The following is a 22,417-nucleotide window of genomic DNA, read 5'->3' as shown; positions in this document are numbered from 1 at the left end:
GCTCTCCCCGCCCTTTCCGCTGAGCGCAGGGGGCGGAGCGGCGGCGGCGGCAGCAGCGTCCCCGGCCGGAGCTGCCCTGCCGGGACCGGCACCGGGACCAGGGGAGCAGCGGAGCCGCGGGGCGGCCGCGCCGCCGAGCGGGCTGAGGGCGGCTCCGGGCCGGGTGGCGCGGCCCCGGGCACGGCGGCTTCTCCCTCCCCTCAGCGGGGTGAGGGCGCCCCCCGGCGGCGGGGCGCTCCCGCTCCTCCTCATCCTCCTCCTCCTCGGGGCTGAGGCCGGGCCGGGGCACGGCACCATGTGGCCCCCGCTCTCCCCGCGCCTTTCCGCCTGACGGAGCCCCCCGGCCGGCCCGGCCCTGCCCTGCTCTGCCATGCAGCCGGCGCTCCGCTAGGCGCCGGCTGGAGCTCGCAGCCCGCTCCCTCGGCACCGCGGCGGCACCGGCACCATGAGGAACGGCGAGGATTTGGAGGGCTTCGATGGCGAGGCGTCCAGCACTTCCATGATCTCGGGGGCCAGCAGTCCCTACCAGCCCACCACCGAGCCCGTCAGCCAGCGCCGAGGGCTGGGCGGCCTCCGCTGCGACCTGGACTACCTGCGGGGCACCTTCGGCAGGATCAAGCTGGCTGAGGTGGTAGGTACCGGGCCGCCCCGAGCTCCCTTCCCCGCCCGGCGGCGAGGTGCGTACCTGCGCCTGGCGGCCGCCCAACGGCCTCCATTTCAGGGCCGCCGCGGGCGGGAGCCGCGGCTCGGCGGGGGCAGGGGGGTCCCGTCCCCACGACCCCTCAACCCGGTGCCCCCTCAGCCGGCGGGGCGCTGGGTGAGAGAGAGCCTCGCCCCGGGCTGAGGGTGGCGGAGGAGCCTTTGAGGTACCGGCAGCCGCCGGGGTTTCCTCAGCGTGCGGAGCAGAGTCCGGGGCGCCTCAGGGGCTGAGCCCGAGCGGTCACCGCGGCTCCGTGCTCGGCGGCCTGAGGGACGGGGCGGCCTTAGGGTCCGTAGGTACCCCGAGACTGGGCTGGTTGAGTTAAAACCCCACCCAGCACGCCTGCTGGGTCCCGCCGCGTGTCCTCGGATCGCAGGGCTATCAAAGAAACACCTCTTGGGGCTGTGCGCTTGTCTAAAACAACACGAAACAACCCAACGCAACTCAACCCAACCCAACCCAGCCCGCTGTGCCCCACCTGCGAGCTGCTGAGCGGCAGCGGTGTGCCCGGGCTGGAGGGGGAGGACAAGGATTGGGGTTGCAGAGCGGGGCCAGGTGCGCAGTGGGGGCCCCGTGTTCCTCAGGTGGGGGCCCTGCGGTCAGCGGAGGGTGCCTGACGCTCCCAGGAGGTGCGGAGCTGCAGCTGCGCCTTGGCCATGCCGGTTAGCTGGGGTGCCTGCGAGACTTCGCTTGCGCGTTCATTACATTTGCTTTTAGCAGGCTGAAATTCTGTTGGTTGCACAAAGTGGAAAGAAACCTTAAAACGCAAACAAACAACCCCCCAAATGCACACCTGAAGTTCTGTTAGTTGCACAAAGTGGGAAGAAACCTTAAAACACAACCCTTCCCCAAACATGCACGCTCCCAAAAAATCCCTGAAAACATTTTTCATTCTCAAAGAAAACATATGCTGTATTTGTCCAGATAGTCTGAACAGCTACACTGCTCAGTTTGAAGTCCTTGTGAAGCTCAGAGCACCGTAATAATTTCATGTGTAATAACTCCTGAGGTTTTACTGTTGATGATGCTGGATGCATGTCTTCATCTGATCAGACTTGAAAGTTGCGTTGTTACTAACGTCTTTGAAATTAGCAAATGCACTTTTAAGGGTGTTTTAGAGCAGTTATGAAAATGGCAGTAAGTCTGAAATAGATTTTTAAGTAGTTTCTTACAGAGATGCTACAAATTGTTTTCCTTTAATATGAGTAAGTTCTTTGAGGACAATAATGTTAAAAAGGAAAACTACACCAAAAACCCACCAACTTTTAAATATTTCGTGTGTATTACTTCATTGTTTAAAACCACTACTAGGTATTGTAAGACAAAGCTTGCAAGTACAGATTTCATGTAAGATATAGTCAAAGTGTACTAGGTTCAGCAGTGAGCACAAGTTTATGGAGGGTTGTGGTGATGAGTCTATAGTCCTTTTTACAAATACCCAGTAAAACTCAGGATTTGGAAGTGCAATTTGTTTTCTTCTCATCTCCACAGTGTAGAACAAAATCTGTGGTCCGCAAGCGTTAGCAATGAGCATTACATGAGTAGGCTGAACGACAGGGAGCAGCTGCATTTGCATTGTGTATTTTCGGGACTGAAGCCAAAGAAGCTGTCATCACTGTGCAACATCTACCTGTCCTGGAACTATTAAAAACCATCCAGGTGGTAGAAGTTCTGGGGTGGTGCTTCCTAATATGCTAAAATAATCTGCCCTCAGGATTTTTATTTCTGTTCCTACTGCTGATCTTTGTAGTACACTAATAACTTCGGCAAGTCACATGAAAAGCTTTTAATTAAAATGAGTGATTATTGATTGTAAGTAAATCTTTTATTATTAAACTCTGATACGTTTGGAACAAATACGAAAAGTTTATGGAGTACGCCTCTTAAATTTTTAGGGCTTGTAAATAAAATTAAAAAAAAAAAGGTAATGGTAAAAACCATACCATGGTGGACTTAGAGACACGGGAGTTTTCTTGTCTGTTGAACGAGTATGTTGCAACTTCCAGTATGTTGTAGGAAGGCATACGTGCAGATGAGTGTCTTTGGAGGAACTGAGTAATGTTTTGTGCCTTTTTTTAATGAGTGGCCTGAGATAGCACACATGGTGTATATGGAGTGTATGAATCCAGTGGGTCAGAAGTTGACAAAATAGCTAGGATAGGATGGGAGCCTATGTACCGTCGCAACAAATTTAGTTTCTGTGTGGTTGTACTCCAAAGGAGCTGCGTTTAATTTGTGGTAATGACTGGTAGAGTAAACTACTGGATTTTGCAAACTGATGGTAAAATGAGCAGTTTTGGAAAAGGAGGAGAAAGAACACGTTCCACGATGCTCTTAATTGACTTATTTGCCTAAGATAATTATTTTTGTTGTCGTAATGCTTAGTAATACCTTCAAAACTACTGTGGGAACTGATGTGTATCACAGGCTGTCGTACAGCACTCTGACTCATTTTTTTAAAATGAGAAGGAACGCCCTTCATTGCACAGAATAAAACCTCAACAAAAATTGGTTAAGATAAAATGTCTCTAAATATATTCTAGTAAAAGAAAGTAATGCTGCAGGAAAGATTACAATGCACAATGACATGTTTAATGTCAGGATTTGTATTAAAATACATACATGATTGGCAGACAAAATTATCAGTTGAAGACAAACATTGCCACTTACTGTAATCTTTGGTTTGAAGGACTTTCCACAGCTTAGCTCGTAGTGCCATATGTGACGTGTAGCTGTAGGGCATTGTGGCTGAAATGGCTCTTTTCCAGGTGCCCGTTTTTGATTGTCAGAAGAAGGAATAGGGAATGGGGGAAAAAGCCAAATGCCCAAAAATAAAGGCATGGGGACTGCAGGGCTCTGTTACTGGCTGTAGGTTTGTCTGTATTGACTCAAAATACCAATACAGGAGTTGTTGCGAGCTGAAAAGCAGCATGATGTTTTAGGCATGTGGGGTAGTTTAAGCACTGCTGGATGTGAGAAGAGTTCCAACTCATTTATTTGTATCTCAAGAGAATATGCCTTAAACTATCCTTTAAAGGGGCAATGTCACAAAGGGTTATGATAACGTTAATGATTCCTGTAGAGTATTGTGTGGCACTTTCCCAAGACTTGATTAGGCTTTCATTTCTGGAAGTCAAGGAAAAGGTTGAACAGTATTACAGGGTGTTTCTGTTAATTATAAGTTGGGTTTTAAAACTAAGGAAACTCTTTTAATATTTGGAGTTTCTCATGAATATTCAAGGCTAAGCTTATTGATTAATAGTACATATGGCTGATTGCTAAAGGTTATTGGTGTTAAGAATAGCAAGGAAGTAACAAAAAGTCCAATGTAGAAGAGCATGGTATTGAACTGATTTTCACTTTTTTTGGACACTTTGCTAAGCCTTTAAGGTACTCAGCAGATAGTGCTCTCACCTGTGTCTTCCCATTTTGATGAGCTAGCTCTCTGTGCTTGTTTGGCAGCGAGGGGAAACCTCCTATGCCACTGAGGCTGGGCAGAGCTGTGAGCTCTGTAAAGAAGCAGCTGGCAGGAAGGAGGGTGGTGGGTGTTGGACCCGATCAGGAAAGGAGTTTTCAGGGGGCTGGGGAGGCTGACAGACCTGATCGGATGTCGTCTGACGAGGAGGAGGAAAACAGCACGAAGGGAAACGAACAGGGAGGACTACTGAAAGTAATATGGGGTGTTGATGTTTTTGGGATAACGAGGATATGAACTGGAAGAGGAAGGCAAGAAGAACCTGGTACGCTTGTGCACTACACACAGAAATGCTTTTCTGTTTGGGAAGGTGAAGTCTAGGTGGGAATTGTCTCAGCTGGCTCTCCAGCATTCAGATGGAGCAGTACCTTGCCGTGCAGCAGATGTGGGAGATTATGTAGTTGTCCTTGGAGAGCAGAGCAGAAAAGCTCTTTAGAGTTTATTTTCATTACTCTCTGGCATGGTTTTATGTTTCTCATGTTTTTAAGGGCTTTAATACTTCCCATGGAGATTATTCTACAATCAAGCAGATATCCCTGGAAAAGTTTTCTATGAACATCCTCAAATGATTTGTTACCTTTCAGTACTTCTGCCCTTTTTCCTTGAGTTTCCTAAAGAGAACCTCCTCTTCTGAGTGTGCTTGCTGAAGAAAGTTGTTTTCTGTATGAGGAATTGGGAAGGGCCCATTGCTGCCATCCAAAACAGATGGACCAGTTAGCACCTCTGCACGGGAAGTTGTTTCACTTTAGACGAGTGCTGCTTTTTTTATTGCTTTGTTTTTACCTTCAGCTTTTCTAAATGCTTCGTTATATTTCCTTCGTTGCTCTAATACCGTGTCTTTGAGAATCTTACTGTTACAAGAGTTGAGTGTAGAAATATACTTACCACCGACGTTCCCATGGGAAATGATGACTTCTCAGTTTCTTTGGGAGCCGTAGTTCCCGGAGGGCTTTTCCTTGGGTCACCAGGTGAGGTGTGGAAAGCAGGCAGGATCCTGATGGGAGCCTCATTGGTTCTCACCAGGGTCCTGCTAGGTATTCACAGGCACTTGATTTAAGGTAAAATAACTGGGGCTTGATTTGAAAATTTGAAAACATGGTGCTTAGCTAGCTCTTGCGATGTTGGCGGTGGTTAGGAATGGTTTAACTGGAGCAGTAAGATAACAGAGCTACAGGAAACCTTTATCACGTGCTGCCTTGGGAAAGGGTGGCATTTGTGGTAGGCAGTGGTGGCCTCCCTGCCCCGGACAGCACTAGACTTTATATTTGTAATGTGCCTATTCCAAATGCTACAGGAATCCATCAAAGACTCATGTTAAAGGAGATAATGCTTCTGCTTGGGAGGTCTCCGAGCTACAAGTTGCTGATGAGCGTACTGGGAAGCATCACTGCGTGCTTGCTCGGGTCTCGCTCTCTGTAGTGTGTGCTATTGCTTGGTGGTGGAGGCAAGATTTTGGGCTAAATGCAATCTGGTGGGAATAGCAGTTCATATGTTCACAATTTTCTGAATAAAAGGTTCCATCTTCATTGGTGGAGAGTAGCTGAATGTTGGAAAAAGTTGTTCTGTGGCTTACTATCATTACACGTTTCCAGATCCAGAAATTGGTTAAGGCCAGGACTACTCTGCCATTCCTTGCTGTTAGAGTCTATTGCAATGAAGAAATCAGAATTGAAAAAGCCAGTAGTATGTACCTACGTGTACGTCAATAAGACCATTGAGAGTTCTCATTGTTAATTACTTTAAAAAATAGCTGTAATTTATGTTCCAAGTAGTAAGGTAACTGCTAACTGCTTGAATCAGGTTGAAGACTAGTCCCTGGTGCTCAGCAGTCAGTTTCATTATCGCAGTGTTCCCGTGCCTTCAGCTCAGCCTCTTGCTCTGATGACTGCTGGAGGGGAGGGTCACTTGGGTGCCCCAACCTCCCGCCTGCCCCAATCCAGAGCTCTGCACCTTGTGGTGTCTCACGCTTGTCCTTGTTCCTCGGTGTGGCTGCGGTGCTTCGCTGCAGCTGCACAGCACCGTGATTCCTACCCTGCCCTGTTTAAGGGCTGCTGGGGCAGGGAGCTGTGCACCTTACGGGCGGCTGTCTGTCTGTCTGTCTGTACTGGGCAGAGGTTGGCAGCTGGCCACTGGGTGCTGTTATGAACACATTGAGACTACTTTCACATTAGTTGTTGGGAAATATCGTTGTATATGAGTATGGTAGTACCAGCAGGAACAGGCAATTAGGCTGTACCCGATGGAGGTCAGTAGCTGACGTTGTCTGTCATGGACTGCGTGGCAGGGTCACTGCTCAGGTCACTGGTCCTGGTGGAAAGGTGTCGGTGGTCTTGGTGAGAACTGGAGCATTGCAGGAGACACCTGAGCCTCCTGAAGCAGTTTCAGTGTCACTGGCAACCTCATGCCTTAGTTTTTCCTATAAGCGACCAAGTTTCACCTTTAAAGTTAGCTTTTGCTCTTTTATTCTGCTCTTCTGAGCTATGCAAGCCTTTTCCGTTTCTGGTGTGTGAACTTAGCTCTAGCAAATTTATAGCTGTTTGTTCTTGTGTCAACATTGCCGATTTGCATAACCACGCTTTGCTCCACGTACTTTGAAACAGCTGTCCGTGCTCGGTCACCTCGCTTCACAAAGCCAGGCGGGGTTGTTGTGGACTCTGCTCGTCACTGGGGCTCTCTGCTCCCCTGCAGCCTGCCTGGGCACCGCCTGCTGCCTGGAGATCCATTTGGAGGAGCACAGCCCAGGAGAAGGCAGCCTGCAGGGGTGGCATACCAGGGCACGCGGTGACCTTGGTGCTTGTCACGCCTCTGCTGGGAATACCTCCCCTGCTGTGTGCTAGGGTTACGCTGGCAGTTCAGAGCTGTTCCACTGCATCTTCCGTGTTTTATTCTGTTCTAATTTCCAAACAATAAATTGGCATTTATATAAGAAGTGCTTGTGACTTTGCTATTGTACACTGAGCGTAGATGCTTGGTGGTATTTGTAGCTCATTCAGAAAATGGGAGTATGGCAGTAGATACTGGTGATCTTTGGGATCTCATCTTAGAAAAAGCCTGTCGTGATAATAAAGGATAACATTTGTAATAGGCACACATGCTTAGAAATCCTATTTAGGTAGAGCATGTCTGTACAGTGTCTCTGAGACTCCTGATTCCTCTTTGGAAAGTTTTCTCTTGAAAGGTTATAGATCGGCGCTGCTGTGTGGTGATATTTTTATACTGACATTTACCACAGAAGGAAGAATGATGAGATAACACTGTTTAGCTTTGGTTTTTATTGTTTCTGTGTGCATGTGAAGAAAAGGCTGTGGCTGTCATCCAACAGCAAAGCAAATGGTTTTTGGTCTCTTCTGTGATGTCTCTTAGATGCAGTCGGGCCATGGGCCGTTGTCCTACTGTCATTAAACTCCAAATTCCAGTTTCAGATTTTTCTCTAAGATGGTGGATAGTTTCAAATTCTGCTTTCAGAAGAAAATTCTATCGTCTCTGTAATATGTATGCTTTATTTTCCCCCCTACCATTATGAACCACTTTAAAAGTAATGGGTACATTATATTAATTGTAGATGCTGCAATGAGAACGGCAGTTCTAATGGTATTATGATTTGGAAGGCAACCTTCTTTTCTTGTAATCTTTCTGTTAATCTCTCTGGTTGTTGAGGCTCCCTAGAGATTTAATTATCATGTAACATAAGAAAAAGGACTAGAAATTTAAGAGGCTGCATTTTTCTTGTAACGTAAGCAGTAGAAGAGGAATCAGTTCCTTTCGATACTCGTTAATGCATTGTTTGTCAGTTCAACTTGATAGTCATCACCCCATGCACAAAGTTGTATTTCAGAAACACCCACCTTAGTGCAACAAGGTGCTGAAATTGTTCTATACATGCAGTGAGTAGCCATCTGAATAGAAGACTTAACAACGGGTCAAATGCTGTTAGTCTGTAACGGTAGCAGTCACTATTTCTAAATTTGATCTGAATTAAAAAAATACACCCTGACTTAAACAAAAAATGCAAACTCACCTAGTTCTCAGATGGTTTGTGTAGTCAGTTGCTTCTAAAATATGGAAGTGATGTTAAGGTTTCTCTGGAGCGTGTGTCATCAACTCTGCAGATTAATAGGAGAAGGAAAGCAAAAGCCTGCTACACAAACCTTATGTAGAGTAGATGTAAGAACAAACAATTATGAATAAAGATGGGTCCAAAATGTTACTGACTGAGGGCAAAGAGGTCTCAGAGCTGGCATAGCACTCTCCTGGACTGAGAAGTCTGCGCAGTGTGGAACAGCATGAATCAAGTGCTACAGTCCCTGCGGGGATCAGGTCCGAAGCATCGTTTTATTTAGTGGGTGTCCAGGATGAAATCCATAGTCACACTGCAGCATGTTGCTAGAATAGCATAATAGCTGAAATGGAGTTTCAGGTTAGCAGAGTAACTTTGCAAGTTTTTATCTAATTGTGTGCAAATTAAACTGGGAACTATAATTTCCAGTGTCACAATTTTGACTCTCTGATCCAAAGGCTCTGATACTCGGTGTCCTGGTTTGCGGAAGAACATAATGATGTATTTTTACTTAAGCAAGTGTCTTTAGATTTGTCTACAATTAAACTTTTTTTTATATGTAACTTGATATTCAGATGGTGTTTGACATTTTTTTGAAGTTTTCTTTAGCTTGCTTGTATGTTCACAAAGTGACCAGCTTGCAAGCCAGTTGAAATGGTTCATGATGGTTTCTTCCCTTAGAGCATGGCTTAAAAGCACAGCAACTGTGTACCTGGTGCGTGGAAATATGTCCTGTACTTGGATCTGGTACCTACAGTGGCACTTTTGGGGTAACTTTCACTTAGACTAAATGTTCTCATTTTCAGATGCAAAAATCTGGCTATGATATAGCAGTGCTCGTAACAGCTTCTTGGGGTGTTCTGCCAGTTTTTTTCTGAATTATTTTATGAATCAACTACAAGTGTTTCCATTTCAGTATTTTTCTATACTTTTAGGACATTTTAAACTGAAATGTGCATGCAAGAAAGCAACAAGCACATTGTGAATATTATGAAATGCTGAAGTGTTATGAGTCTTCAACCTTTGGTCACTTTTGTCCCGTGAAATTCTTTTCACACTAGTAATTGATATTGCCACTTGACTGTTGTGAATACATTTATTAGGGGGTTCATCATAGGGTTTTTTTCATCATTAGTTTCTTCTAATTGTTGCGTTTAATGCTTGGAAACTTTTAACTGATGCAGATGAAACCTTTCAGGGAGTGTGGGATCTTTTGATTTTATATGATGGTATCACATCTTCCAAGTATTTAGAAAAAGGCACTTCTCAGAATTGTAGGAAAGTTTCCAAAGGCCTTGAGATGTTCAGTATGTTTAGTTCACAGTGGTGGGACGATAAGAATCGTGACCAAGAAGGTCAAGACGTTGTTGCTGGAGTTGTAAGGGTTTTGTGTTGTTAACGTCATTTTATAGTCCTCTGTTTGCAGTGCGCTGAGTTTGTTTGCAGTCTTTAGGCAGATCTGTTCTTGAGTTATAAAATCATGAGTAGGTGGATTTGCCATTATGCAATGCAAGTTTGTGGGTTCCTTTCTATTTTGGGTGAGATATTACTATATAACGGCTGTAAGACAGTCTAAACAGCAAGGCAGGCTTGAAGGTTTCATGCATTCCCCGGTACAGCTGGCAGTGCTCTTTAATGTTCTGGCCTACATCTATTTTTTTTAATGTTCTGTTTTACCAGTATGTCTAGACTCTTTTTGCCTTTTAAGGCATGGCATCTAAGGGGGCCTTCAGATTGCAATCTTGGGAACGTTGGGATTGCAAGGACATTTTGCACCATTTCCTTTAAACAAAAACAAGCTCAAAAAACTTTAATGGATTCTTTAGGACTACTTTAAGTTCTTGATTGTGTTCTCATTAAAATTCCTTTCTTGTTTTAGTATTTGTGGGATGTTTGATGTTTACTTACAATTAGGATTAAATGGGGTTTTAAAGGATACAGACTGATTCTGATAGTCTTAAAATAGAACTTTAACTTACTTTAAAATTGCCGAACAGGCTAGTTAAACACGGGGCCATACGGATCAAATACCTTGACAAATTTTACGAGTACACCTTTACTTTTTAAAACCAATTCATTTATCCTCCTGTTTCTTACAGAATTTACAGTACTGTGTTTTGATATTGTTTTGACTAGCCCGGTTTCCAACACTGGTTGGCGTTTGAATGCGAATGGGAACATGAAGCCAGTTCAGAAGAGTTGATTTTTCTCTGCTTTAAGAGCTGAGTGGAGAATTCTCAAAAGTGAAGGAATAGCCAAAATGTTTATACTTTATTTAAAAATCACACAAGCCTCATCTCAGTAACGTGTTGTGTTCCAGCAGAGAGAATGTTTGTACCTAACATACAGAACATGTGTGTGCAGCCTGGAGACAAAAATAAGGTAATGCTATGTAGCCAGGTTTTTCAGTAGCAAAGATATGATAAGTTATGGGTTCTTACAGCTTGGTGTAACAAAAAACATTTCATTGTTCTTGAAGTAATAAATGCTGAAACAAAACCAGTGACTTTTGGTGCAGCTAACAATTACATTAGTCAAAAAGGCAAACAAGAGTTACCATTTCTTTTAACGAAGGATGCATCTTCCCTTGTCTTGGTGACTGAAAGTGAGGGCAACTAAACTTTTCTTGAACTCATCTGTTAAGATAGAATTTTTCCCCTGTTCTGTTTCCTTTAGTCAGTTTTTACTCTGTGTTACTATTTTAATAAAGCCCACATGAGTAAGACTAGCAGTAAATGGGACTTCTGGAAAAGTATTTTATTCTTCCTCTTTCCCTTTTTCTGCCCCCATAAGTGCAGCTGCCAGTGGCTGAGGAGGATGCAAAGGATTCAACGTATTATATTTAGTGCAGCAAAGAAGAAATGTGTGATGTTTTCTAACCTGTTCTTACTTAGCATGTGTAAGAACATACTATGCAGATGCCAGTCAAACTGTGATAAAATTAGACTTTTAGAAACTTAGCTTTACACGTAAAGAATTTCCACTTTTCTGTTATGTACGTGATTAATTACGCTTTTTACCAGCACTCCAGCATGCTGTCCTGAAATCTGACATGGGCATACTGCAGCGGTGGGTCCATAAGAGCTTGCTCGTTGTGTTTTCTGCCTGGCATGGGCACAGGTGTGCCAAGGCTCACAGAGGTGTTCGGAGGGATTTACTGAGGAGCCTGCTGTCTTGCAGCAGGCAGTGCCGTTACGGAGACTAGCTTGTAAAGTTTGGGAATAGGAGAGAGATGGCTATAAAAAGCTGGGCTTGCGGATATCCATCAAAATGAGTGTGAGACAATAGGAAAACTAAGCCTCAAATATCAGGAAACTGTGAAAAGCAGAGGGAAAACCCACTTCCTATCATCGAGTATTATATGTGCTTTCACTGAAGTCATTGGCACCATTCAGTGTACTGTAGGTACAGAATAAACCCTTAAATTTGAGCTGTTCCTGGTTATATAGGAGTTGTGCGTCATAGATATTTCTACCTTTCCCATTCACATGCTGTAACTTGGTACATTAGGCTTTTGTTCATTACTGTCTTGCAGTATCTGCTGCTTATGAAAATACGTGGAATTAAAATGCACAGGAATTGTAGTTCGTGGGGACCAGGGGTTTAAGTTCCTATGGAAAGAAGTCAGTGGGAAATCATTTTGTATGTTTTGTTTGCCTTTATCATGTACGATCTTCAGATGAATGCCTTGTGGGATGGGGTTGTTACAGAACTGTTGATGGGCTTTTGGTTATAGGACAGGTGGTGTAGTGCATTTCTTTTGTGCCTAATCTGGAAGGTACGTTTCAATCTCATTTGGATTTCTGTGAGGAAATTTAATGTGCATAAAACAAACATCTCTTCATAATGTGCCTTGGCTTCAGGTTCTGCTCGGTGGTTCTTTCGGTCATCTGACTGGATAAAAAGGAAATACAGCTCAGTCAGAGTAATCTATTTATTCTTCTTTATTACGAAGATGTCTGTGTTTTAGTTGGCTGTAACTGAAGAAGACAAACTCGCTGTCTGTTCTGCAAAATCATTGAGCAGGGCTTTACAGGTGCCGCGAGGTGACTCCTGCTCCCCAGCCCGTCCTGGCTTGGGGCACTTCTGGTGCTGGTGTGCACTCAGCAGCCGCCCCTCTCTTGTCGGGGGGAAGGCGATGGAGGTGGCTGTGGCCATGGGGGTTTGGTGCCTCAGCCTGAGGCCACTCTGTGTGGAGCAGGATGGGGGTCTGGTAGTGCAGGTCGTCGAGACTGCCCGTGCCTGTTTGTTTCAGAGGTGCTGGGCTGTTGCTGATGCTTCAGGGAAGTCATTGCAGACGTGGATTAAGCCAGCTGCCTTTTTTCCCTTTTGAGATCTTGGTGAAGTTTCGTCTCCCTGAGCCGTTCCCAGGGAATGGGGAGTTTTGGTGGATTCGGGCGTTTTGGGTGTAGGTGGCCACAAGCCGTGGTGGCACTGGGGTGGAGGCAGCGTGTGGGGGGACGTGTGGCTGACAGCGCCAGCTCTGCGGGGGTCGGCCAGCCAGGGGGTCGGGGCTCTTGTCACCACGCCTGTCTCCGTGTTGGTTTATTGCTTGTAATGCTAAAGTGGGTTCACTTGGAGAATGGTATTAATGTAAGGTGGAAAAAAAGTGACTTGGCTTAGCAGTAACAGGAAGAACTTTTTTTTTAAAAAAAAAAAAAGCCACCAAAAAAACCAACATAGCATAAACTATTTCCTTACTACTAAACCTACTGTATTTTACAGCATTTGAACTGGAATTGGCTTTGCATGTATGTAGCACAATAAGAATGTTTGTTGAATAGGTGTGTCCAAGCAACAAATACAACACTGCACCAATCATATAGAGCAGGAAATATGCCACTACTTTGCCTGTGTGGGTTTCTTCCATTCAACACTCGATGGTTAATTTCACTTTCAAAACTTAAGTATTTCAGGTTTAGCCAGCTGATAATCTCTTCTGTTTAGTTTAGTTCAGTCCAGTTAATTTCTTTCTAGTGTTAGTTTTGATGTACTTAGTGTTTTGAAACAAACTTTCTGTTAACTTTGTTAAAAAGTTACCCTCCTTCTTAAATATGGCTCTTATAATACTCCAGCAGAATGTTTCTGGCCTCAGAAATATGTTCTATATTTAGAATTGGTCTTTCGCCTAAGCTGAGGAAGGGAAGTCAGCAGTAGATGAGTCTTTCAAAGGTTATAGAAAATTGATGGAGGTGGCAAGCTATCAGCTGATTTAATGAAGATCCCACAGTATTAAATGTGCTGAAGTCTTGCCATGTTACACCCAAAAAGGAACTAAGAAATAGTAAAAACTTGATTGCCGCTACATGCAAAACCCTAGAGGTGCAACAAACATCTGAAGTTTGAGTGTTTTGCTATTATTTCTATCATCACCACCAATACCAAATACAAGTTGAATTCAGAGATCTCATTGAGTTTCTCTGAATTTTTCCATGTTATATTTTGTGCCATTAGAGCACAGTTTAATTTATCCAGGGTGCTGAATTACTTGTGCTTGCTTAAGCTTCCTTCTCTGGTAAACATCGTTTTCCTAAATTTTCTTTTAAGAAAAGTTTAATACTCATTTGTGATTTAAAGCTCCTTGCAGTCCAATTACCAGTTAATAACACATTTCTTTTAGTCTTAAGGATACAGGCTAAGAACAGGCGGGAAATCAGTCATTCTTCTGCTTAGGGTAAAAGATGGTTTCCTGCTGGAGAAGCAGTACTGTGTTTAAGCCATATGATCCCAAATATTCATATCTGTGCCAGCTGTTTTAGATGTGGGAAATGCATGTGCTTTGCAAGGAATGAGACCCACTTGGTTTCATACATTAAGTTAGGACTGCTGGGCCAAGTAAATGAGAACAATAAATCTAGATTTTAATTCAAGAAAGTTTAACGTCTTCAGATACTTTAAGTGGTGTAAAAGCAATTTATTTCTTCTCAATCTTGTGCATATGTATTGTGCTGTACCATTAATTTAAACAGTCTGGATGTAAAAATGTCTTGGTAGTGTGACATTCTTACTGAAATTCTGTGGGTATTTTTCAGGCAGAAAAAATGCTGACCATTTTGTGGTTTTTTGGAAATCATGCGTAATTATGTCATTTAACCACACAATAAGGCTTTCTGTGGTAACGTTTTAGATAAACAGGAAAACTCTTTTTTAAAACTTTGTTTTCATTGCAGAACTGTCTTTATTTTTAGTGCAAAGTTGTTTGATGATCATTATTATTTATTCAAAATTAAAATATGATGTACTTTCATCTTTGACAGGAAAGATGCACCATTAGCAACCTCCTAAACAGTCTCTTTCAGTGTTATTGCTTGTCATAGCACATTTTCTCCATTTTGGGGAGATGCAGTGTTTTGTGCGACGTGCCTGTGTTGCCAAGAAAATGATGTAAATATAAGCCATTTACGTAGGCCTAAGGCAGATGATTTCTTCATTAAAGGCTCTTCTCCAGGGGAATTTACAGGAAAGTTGAGATGAATAAAATAATGGTATGAGGCTGATGCGCCTAAATCAAAGAACATTGAATCCCAGCATAGAGGCTCTCTTTCAAGAATTAAACGGCTCTTAATTTTAGTAGCTTCATCCCTTTCCAGCGAGGGGCTGCTTCTTCTGAATAGAGCCTTTATGCGGGGTTCAGTGCTCTGTAACAGAAATGCAGTAGCCTCAGATTGTACATGAATTGCCTTAGTGGTCCTCAACATCCCAACCAATAAAACTGGATAACAATTTAATGTTTGTTTTTTAATTTTATTAAAACCAAAAAGGCCCAGAAATCATTATTGGGAAATACATCTCATACCTAATGCCGTAGCTGGAGACTTCTCTGCCTTGTGTTAGGCAGCAGTGGGAGGTGAGGGATGAGGCGCTTTGGGAAGCTTCCTCCATCACAGAGCTGCAGCTGTACGGCACGCGCTGTGCTGTGAGCCTGGGCAGACCCACCGCTGTTCTCGGCTCACCCAGCAGCTCCTTTTTCTTTGTCCTGTTTTTGTTGACCTGGCTCTTGTATCTCCTGTGCTCAAGAGAAATGTGATGTTGCAGGAGGCCTAGGGTGCCTCAGTGTGGACCTGCGTGTCCAGCAGAATAAGCAGATGTTTCCACCATGACAGGGTTTCATGTTGATGCAATACCTACTTTGCTTCTTTTGGGAAGGGTGGAAGTAGACGGAAAACTAGAAGCAACTATCAAAAAGGAAAGGAGAAAAAAAAATCAGGGTGGAATAGAAAACTCCCCAAAGTACTCACTGCAGAGAAAAACAGCTGAAAAGATTCATTTCATCCATCAGAGGAAACTTTCTCTTGACTCTATCCAAGAAAGCTGTAGCTGTGTCGTCTGTGGGAGGGAGGAGTAATTCATGTAAGAGGAGATCTATGCCACATTCAACTTCTCATTTTTCCTCAGTAAACCAACCTTGAAACTTCTGCTTGTAGAAAAACTTGTCAAAACTCATCGCTCTAAAAATATGAAAAGAGGTGTGCGACTCAGAAGTAAGGATTGCCTCCTGCACTGGGTAAATTGGAGTTTGCTTTTCATTGACTGGGGCCCATGCTGTGATACGGTGCTATTTGTTTTTTTAGCTAGTCCTGTCACTGCAGTCATGGGAGGTGGCCTCAGGCCTGGACAGATCCCATGCCCTGGTTTCCTGAGGGAACGCTGGCCGCTTGTGTTATAAAGCAAGAGCAAAGTGTTGGCATCTGAGGAGTGGTTATTTTCCTCTGCTGCAGCTTTGTGGCTCGGTGGTGTGGGGCATTGCTGCCCTGGAGCACCTCCAGATGGAGCGTGGAGGCCTCCAGGGCTGGAGAAGCTGTCCTGCGGCCTTAGGCCTCCCTCTCTCCTCAGGAGGCCGTATGTGGGCAGCTCGTTGGGCAAGGCAGCCGTCGTACGTCTGGGATGGTGGGAACAGCGTAGGAAGATGCAAAGAAGTGACTCTTCATGTCTTTGAGCCTTGGTAAGCAGTCACCTTTATGTAGCGTAGCTAGTTCAGTAGGCAGTGATGGGTAGACAGACAGGCTATGGAGACAAACATAGGTGTTAGAAGAGATGTTTTCATTTCAGTTAAGGAGCTCTGTGACAGAACAGGAGAAAATGGCTAGCTCTAAACCTTCAATGAGTTCTGTCAGAAAATAAGCTGGGATAAAGACTTCTGGTCTGTTTCCAGTCTGCAGTGGAGAGCTCCTGGGTTCGTGCGTGTGATCATATCTGTCTGCTTTATGGCACGTCAGCCGAATGGTGTCCAGGGTGGCAAAATTGTATTAATTTGCTCCCTAACTTATACAGTGCATCTGACATGATTTATTTCATATGTTTAATAATGCAGTGAAAATGAATTATTTTGTTGCAATGTTAATATGCGTGCTTCTTTTGTTTGTTTGTTTGTTGTTTTTTAAATGAATTTGATCGCTAGATGAACCATGGCCTGTGACAAGCTGCTTGGGCTCATGCCACAGAATTTACACAACACTTTAGTAATGTAGCTAAGTCATGGGTTTGAGTCTATGATGTATTTCCTGTTTGTTTCATGTGTTCAGAGTAGTTTGCTTTTTCAATAGAAATAAAATTGGGTTTGTTTCAGAGTGAAATGGGCAGTGGAAGCAGCATTAGTGTGTTTTTAAAAAGATTTGCATCACTTGTAATTAATTGAAAGGATGTTTCTGGCAAATTTGTGAATGTGGACGGGGACAAGATTATCCCAGTTTTTCAGAGAAAATATTTCTTAATAAATACTAAAGTTTTTATGGTGTTTGCGAAAAGGGAAGAATCTGTGGGAGAATAGTTTGTTTGTGGTGATTAATTTTTATTTATTTATTTTTGTAATAGCATTAATTGTGAGACAAATAACAGATGGTTAACAGGAAGTATTATCTGTAGCTTTGGTAGGAAGGATGGTCTTTAGGTATGCTTAAAAATATTTTATTGAAAGAAAAATAGAAAGTGTTGCAAGAGAATTGTTTTCATGGGAGTATTCTTTCAGGTGTCCTGATCAACTCAGTGATGATAACTCGCATTAGTAGTGAACTATTCTACCCATGTTTTCAAAAGACAGATTCAGCTTTGCTGTCATAATCTCCATCATAAACTGAGGCAGTTGAGGTTTTCTCTGAAGTTTTCTGATAAAAGCTACCAATAGACTCATGCTGTCACAACCTAGGCCGCTGTATGCTAATTCTGGTTGCTGGTACAATTCAGAGCTGTTTATATTTTTAGAAAATTAACCTAATATTGTTTGGGCTTGTACTACTTTCTAGAGAATATTGCAAAATCATTTCTTTTAAAACAAAAATTTTAGAAGTGTTGTAATGTATCACAAGTAGTGGCAAGAGCACTGGAGGCTTCATTATATTGGAACATCTACAAGTAAAAATTTTGCCAGTTAACTGACTTTTAGCATTAATCCTTGATGTTGATCCCAATTGAGACATCTAAGATTTTCTTTTTTTGGATCTTCACGTTTTTTAAAATTGTATTCCATGTCATCTTCAGGAATGAGGCTTGTGTTCACAGAAAACGTGGACTTTATTGCATGCTAATACTGTAAAATGAAGCTGCTGTCTGGACAGAGCTGTTTATTTTTCATGTCATTGCTGAAATCATAATTGGAGTTTGATCCTGACTTTCTTTTTTTGAATGCTCAGTTTCACTGCATGCTGTTTTTTTTTTTTTTTCTTCCCATTCCATAGCTATTTAATGTTAAGGGTATAATCCAAAGTTAAGCATTTAGTTACTGGGTATCCATTCAGAATTTGTTTGGGAAGTAGCCTGCTCTATTAGCTGGCAAAAATTAGTATGGCATGTACCATCTTAAAGATGGCAGGCTAAATGAACTTTGAGAGACTTTATATCCTAGTGTGATTATTTTTTTAAATTTAAAATTGTTTTTGCTTTGTTTTAATCAAATTTTAAACTTAAATTAGCTACTGTGTTCTGAAGTCTATGACAAAGTGCACAGTGTTGTCCTTTACTTAGAATTACTGCTGCTATTAGTGACAAAAATTAACTATTCTTTCAAAATCATTTTTCTTCATTTTGCCAGATGAGTTGATAGGAGGCAGAGACACAAACTAATGTATGAAGCATAGAAAGTGTTAGAAGAAAGTGTATCTGCAAAAAATATTATTGAAATTGGCAAAGAACAGTTTGGCAGAAATTGATTTGTATTGTGGCTTCTGTTAATCTTTCGTGCAAAATGTTCTAATTATGAAGTATTTACTCGGAGGAGACTATCTCTGTAAGTTCTTCGTCCTTAAATTGAAGTGGATTGACTAAGGTCTCAGCAGAATTTTGTGGTAGAGCAAAAAAGTGAATTCTTTGAGAAATTTGAGTGGGTTGGTGGGTGGGTGTTGTCTTGAAACACAAAGGAGAGCACTGTTAAGGCCTTCCTTGCTTTCATGGAAAGTGGGGAGAGGGGAAGAAAAGGCATCAATTCCATTGGTTTTCTTTTACCAGTTCAATTTATAGAGGAATTGGTTTGGAATGTTCTTTTAAATATCTAACTTTAATGCTCTCTGTAGATCTCAATGGTAGTTAATATTGGTGTGTGTCTTCTACATATTTTAGTTTTGTGCATTGAAGAGATAGTGATTTTCACTGTTATCCTAAAATGTGAAAACAGGCAGGCACTTTTGGAGGCTGGTAGAGGTCCTGAATTTATGCTATTTTTGATCTAGATTTCAAGCTCATTTTGAATTTTAAATAATAACTTTATTGAAATGTCTTTTACAATCATACTGTGTTAATACTATATAATTGAGCTTGAGGTTGGCCCAAAAGACAAATGCATTCCATCTTCAAGTTTTGGAATACTTTATCATGAGTACAAAATGAAATAAAATGTTTGAGGTACCATTCTGCATGTTCAGCCAAAGGCCTGAAGGGATTTCATGAATTTCTGGGTGTCTCAGTCACTTTCGTGTTAGACTCCTTGTAATTTTGCTAAAATATACTTCGTTGAACAGGAGATATCCAGAAAGTCTTGCATTAATTTGCCTTTGTTTTTGCTCTCAGACAGTGCCCTGTTATAAACTAAAATCACACATTCCTGAGTGTAAACTGATCATGTTCCCAATGGAAATTTCAGGAATACTTGTGGCTATTTTCAAAATGTGGAAATCTATTTATATTTTTTCCACTTGTTTTTCTTCCTAGGTTTTGGCACTGATTGCATTCATCTGCATAGAGACCATCATGGAATGCTCCCCTTGCGAAGGCCTTTATTTCTTCGAGTTTGTGAGCTGTAGTGCATTGGTGGTTACTGGAGTTCTGTTGCTAATGTTCAGTCTAAATCTTCACACAAGAATACCACAGATCAACTGGAATCTTACTGTAAGTTCATACAAATCTTTACTCTGTTAAAAATGCCTGCAAAGCTGTTCTTAAGTTTGGTCTTTGCACTTTACTTTCTGCTGATGTTTAAGATTGTGTATGAGTACTCTTTATGCTGAGTTAAGTGTACATTTTACTTTGAATACAAACAGCAGAATGAGCTTTGCAACGTAGCAAGATTAAACTACATTAAATAGAACTAAAATTTTTTTCTGTTAGATTCTTTTCGGAAGGAAGGACTTCATGCTAATGCCAGTAATTACTGTTTGTGGATGAAGTGGATAAAAATGCGGTCTGTAGTTATTTAACTTTGACAGATGCTATGTTTACAGTAGCCTGTTGTTCTCTCCTAAGCTGTTTTCCATTTCAGGATTCTGGTGCTACATATATTTTCTTAAACAGATTAATGTAATCATTGGGTAATAGTGTGAAAAGTCATGTGCTTTTTGTGAAAATCAGGTGTTGAATTGCTTATGCACCTAACTATTAAACATTGACTGGCAGTGCTTAATGTGCTCTCAACTACGAGGAGCTTTAGGAAATGAACTGCTGGCGATGCACATTCCTTTTGTACAAGTCTCCATTTCCATGCTGTATTATGAGTTAAACTTTCAGATTGGTTTGCGTAAACACAGGTCACAAAATCAACATGAGTCACTCTAGCAAAAGATCTGTCAGCCTAAGGACAATATTTATATCAACTTCTCTGGACAGTACAGATATTTTTGTGCCCATGTTCTATTTTATTTTATAACAGTAATATTCAAATGATGTTGGAGAACAGTCCCAGAGGTTTCTAGGCTTCCGTGTGATTGTTTTTTTTTCGTTCTGTTTTCAGTGTTGTTATTGCAATTTGTACATTTACCGTAGTTTTTTGTAAGCCTAAATGACTTCTCTAAAACAAGACTGGAATGTGGAAATAGATGATTCTTTGTACCCTGGGGATGCATGATTTATTGAGGGAACTCTTCCTAGGAGTGTTTGATAGATAGATTAGATAGAAGGATTGAAGACAGTGATGTGTAACTGTAGGTGGGGTAGAGCCAGGTGGCTTGCGAAACAAAACCAGTGGAGCCACAGGTATTTTATTGGATTGCCTTGCCTTCACTTCTTTTGTCTCCATTCTGCCAGTGTTATCACTGTTCGTGTTCACAGCAAGTTGAAAAGTAGCAACTGCAGAGAGAAGGTGGTCTCTTTCTGTTACCAGTCTGGTTGTTTAATGGGCATCACAACAGTCTGACAGGCGATACTAGCAACTGAAGACCATCTTTGTAAACCGCACAGTTCTGTGACATGCTAGTAAGGTGTGCAAGAGCATAAGTGCATCAGCGTCACAAGATAGGTGGTGGTTTTGCTGGTGTGATGAGAGTGGTCTAACAGTAAATGCTGAGTCAGCTTGTGGTGAAAGTAAGCTTGGCCAAGCCTATTTTTATCAAGAGACCGCTGAGTATTATGTGTGGTGTCCATGGCTGAGCTGAAGCTGGATCTCTGGAAGAGTCAGTTTAATAACTTTGCATGCCCTTCTGTGTGTCAGTAGCTTTTGTTCTGTTGAGCCCCATGGCATGCTTTTACAGTGAGTGTTCTTGTAGGCGGTATGCTGAATATACATAAATACAGAAGACTATCTTTTACTGCCTTTTCACCACAAAAAAAAAAAAAGGCAAAGCAGGATATCACCTGTAGTGTAACCTGATGCATCCTTTCAGCCACTCTGACTTCTTACAGGTCTGAGCGGCACCTTTCCAGTAGTGGAGTGACAAGAATTGCTGGTTTGAGTGCAGCATTACTCGTCTCTGCATAGCACTCGGTGTTAGAGATCTTTAGAGAAAATAGTACTTAAAAATGCAACTGATTTAAAATAAATAAAATGGTTTGAGCTCTTGGTTTAGGGGAATGGTCACACTCAATACCATACCTCAACATGGCGCAGCATGACATGGTCAGACTTTAACGTGAAGGACAAACGGAATAGTCTGCAAATGTTTTTCCTTCAGTTCGTATTGCTGATCAATAGAGATAAAAGTAAATACTTGTGATCTTGCAAGTCTCTTCTTCTGATTACGTATACCAAAGACCTCTAGCAGAAATGAGAACTTATGATGTCCATTAACTGATGAGAGCATCCTTCCTCCTGGGATTACTTATTTTAATAATCAGTAGTCTGATATGGCCTTTACTTTTAGAGGAGTGTGGGTGTATCTTCAATATTCAGGTAGAAGGAGTCTGCTGTTGCATGTACAGAGTGTGAGATTAACAGCTTCTAATAAAACCTGTGGGAGATTACTTTGCCAAAGTTAGTAGGAATTTAAGAATGCAGAAATGTGTGCTTTCTGCCTTAAAAAATGCTTATTTTGGCATTTTATTCCTTACAACTTAGCTGTATATTTATGCATTATTTGCCTATTCCAATATTTCATACTTTCCTGTATTTTGACAGTTTTCATAATTTTGCAGCCCCTGTGAGACAATTATCACGGGAATTGCTTTCTGAACAATACATTTTCACACTCCTGAATGCTTTAAGAGAAAATCACTCGTTATGCAGAAATTCATGTAGTGCTTTTAAAAATATGTATGACTTTATAATGAGCATTTCCCTTGTGAAAAATCTCAGACTTTGCTTTCAGAAGTTGTTTGAGATGAAGAAGCTGTTGTGTGGGGGGGAAAAAAAATCAGTGTTAAATTAGGAAGAGGTCTTTCTTCAAACAGAGTGTGCACACAAACTCTCTAGGAAAACCATTTTGTTTTCCAAGTACTCCTTCATATTAGAAGACCAGACCATTAACTGCTATTATCCAACATGTGACTATTCCCTTTAGTACTTTATTAAAATTAGGGTTTTCTAATGTGTTATGGATATTATCTGCTGTCT

General features: G+C 42.1%; 1 protein-coding gene across 10 annotated transcripts in view; it reads left to right on the top strand.

The window, feature by feature from the left end:
• The first annotated feature begins 4 nt into the window (after window positions 1-4).
• CMTM4 (CKLF like MARVEL transmembrane domain containing 4) overlaps window positions 5-22,417 on the top strand; it is a 39,453-nt gene continuing 17,040 nt past the window's right edge. For all 10 annotated transcript variants that reach the window (XR_013938547.1, XR_013938548.1, XR_013938549.1 and 7 more), the window contains exons 1-2: window positions 5-631; window positions 19,369-19,545. Coding sequence is in view for 1 of the 10 variants with exons in the window: in XM_080552864.1 (XP_080408990.1) it covers window positions 446-631; window positions 19,369-19,545 (363 nt within the window). In the remaining 9 variants the exon portion in view is untranslated. The remainder of the gene's footprint in view (window positions 632-19,368; window positions 19,546-22,417) is intronic.

This window comes from Anser brachyrhynchus (genome assembly GCF_964034855.1).
Source record: "Anser brachyrhynchus genome assembly, chromosome: 12".
NCBI lineage: Eukaryota > Metazoa > Chordata > Aves > Anseriformes > Anatidae > Anser > Anser brachyrhynchus.
Note: the sequence above shows the minus strand (reverse complement) of the source record. Positions and strands in the feature narration are given on the sequence as shown.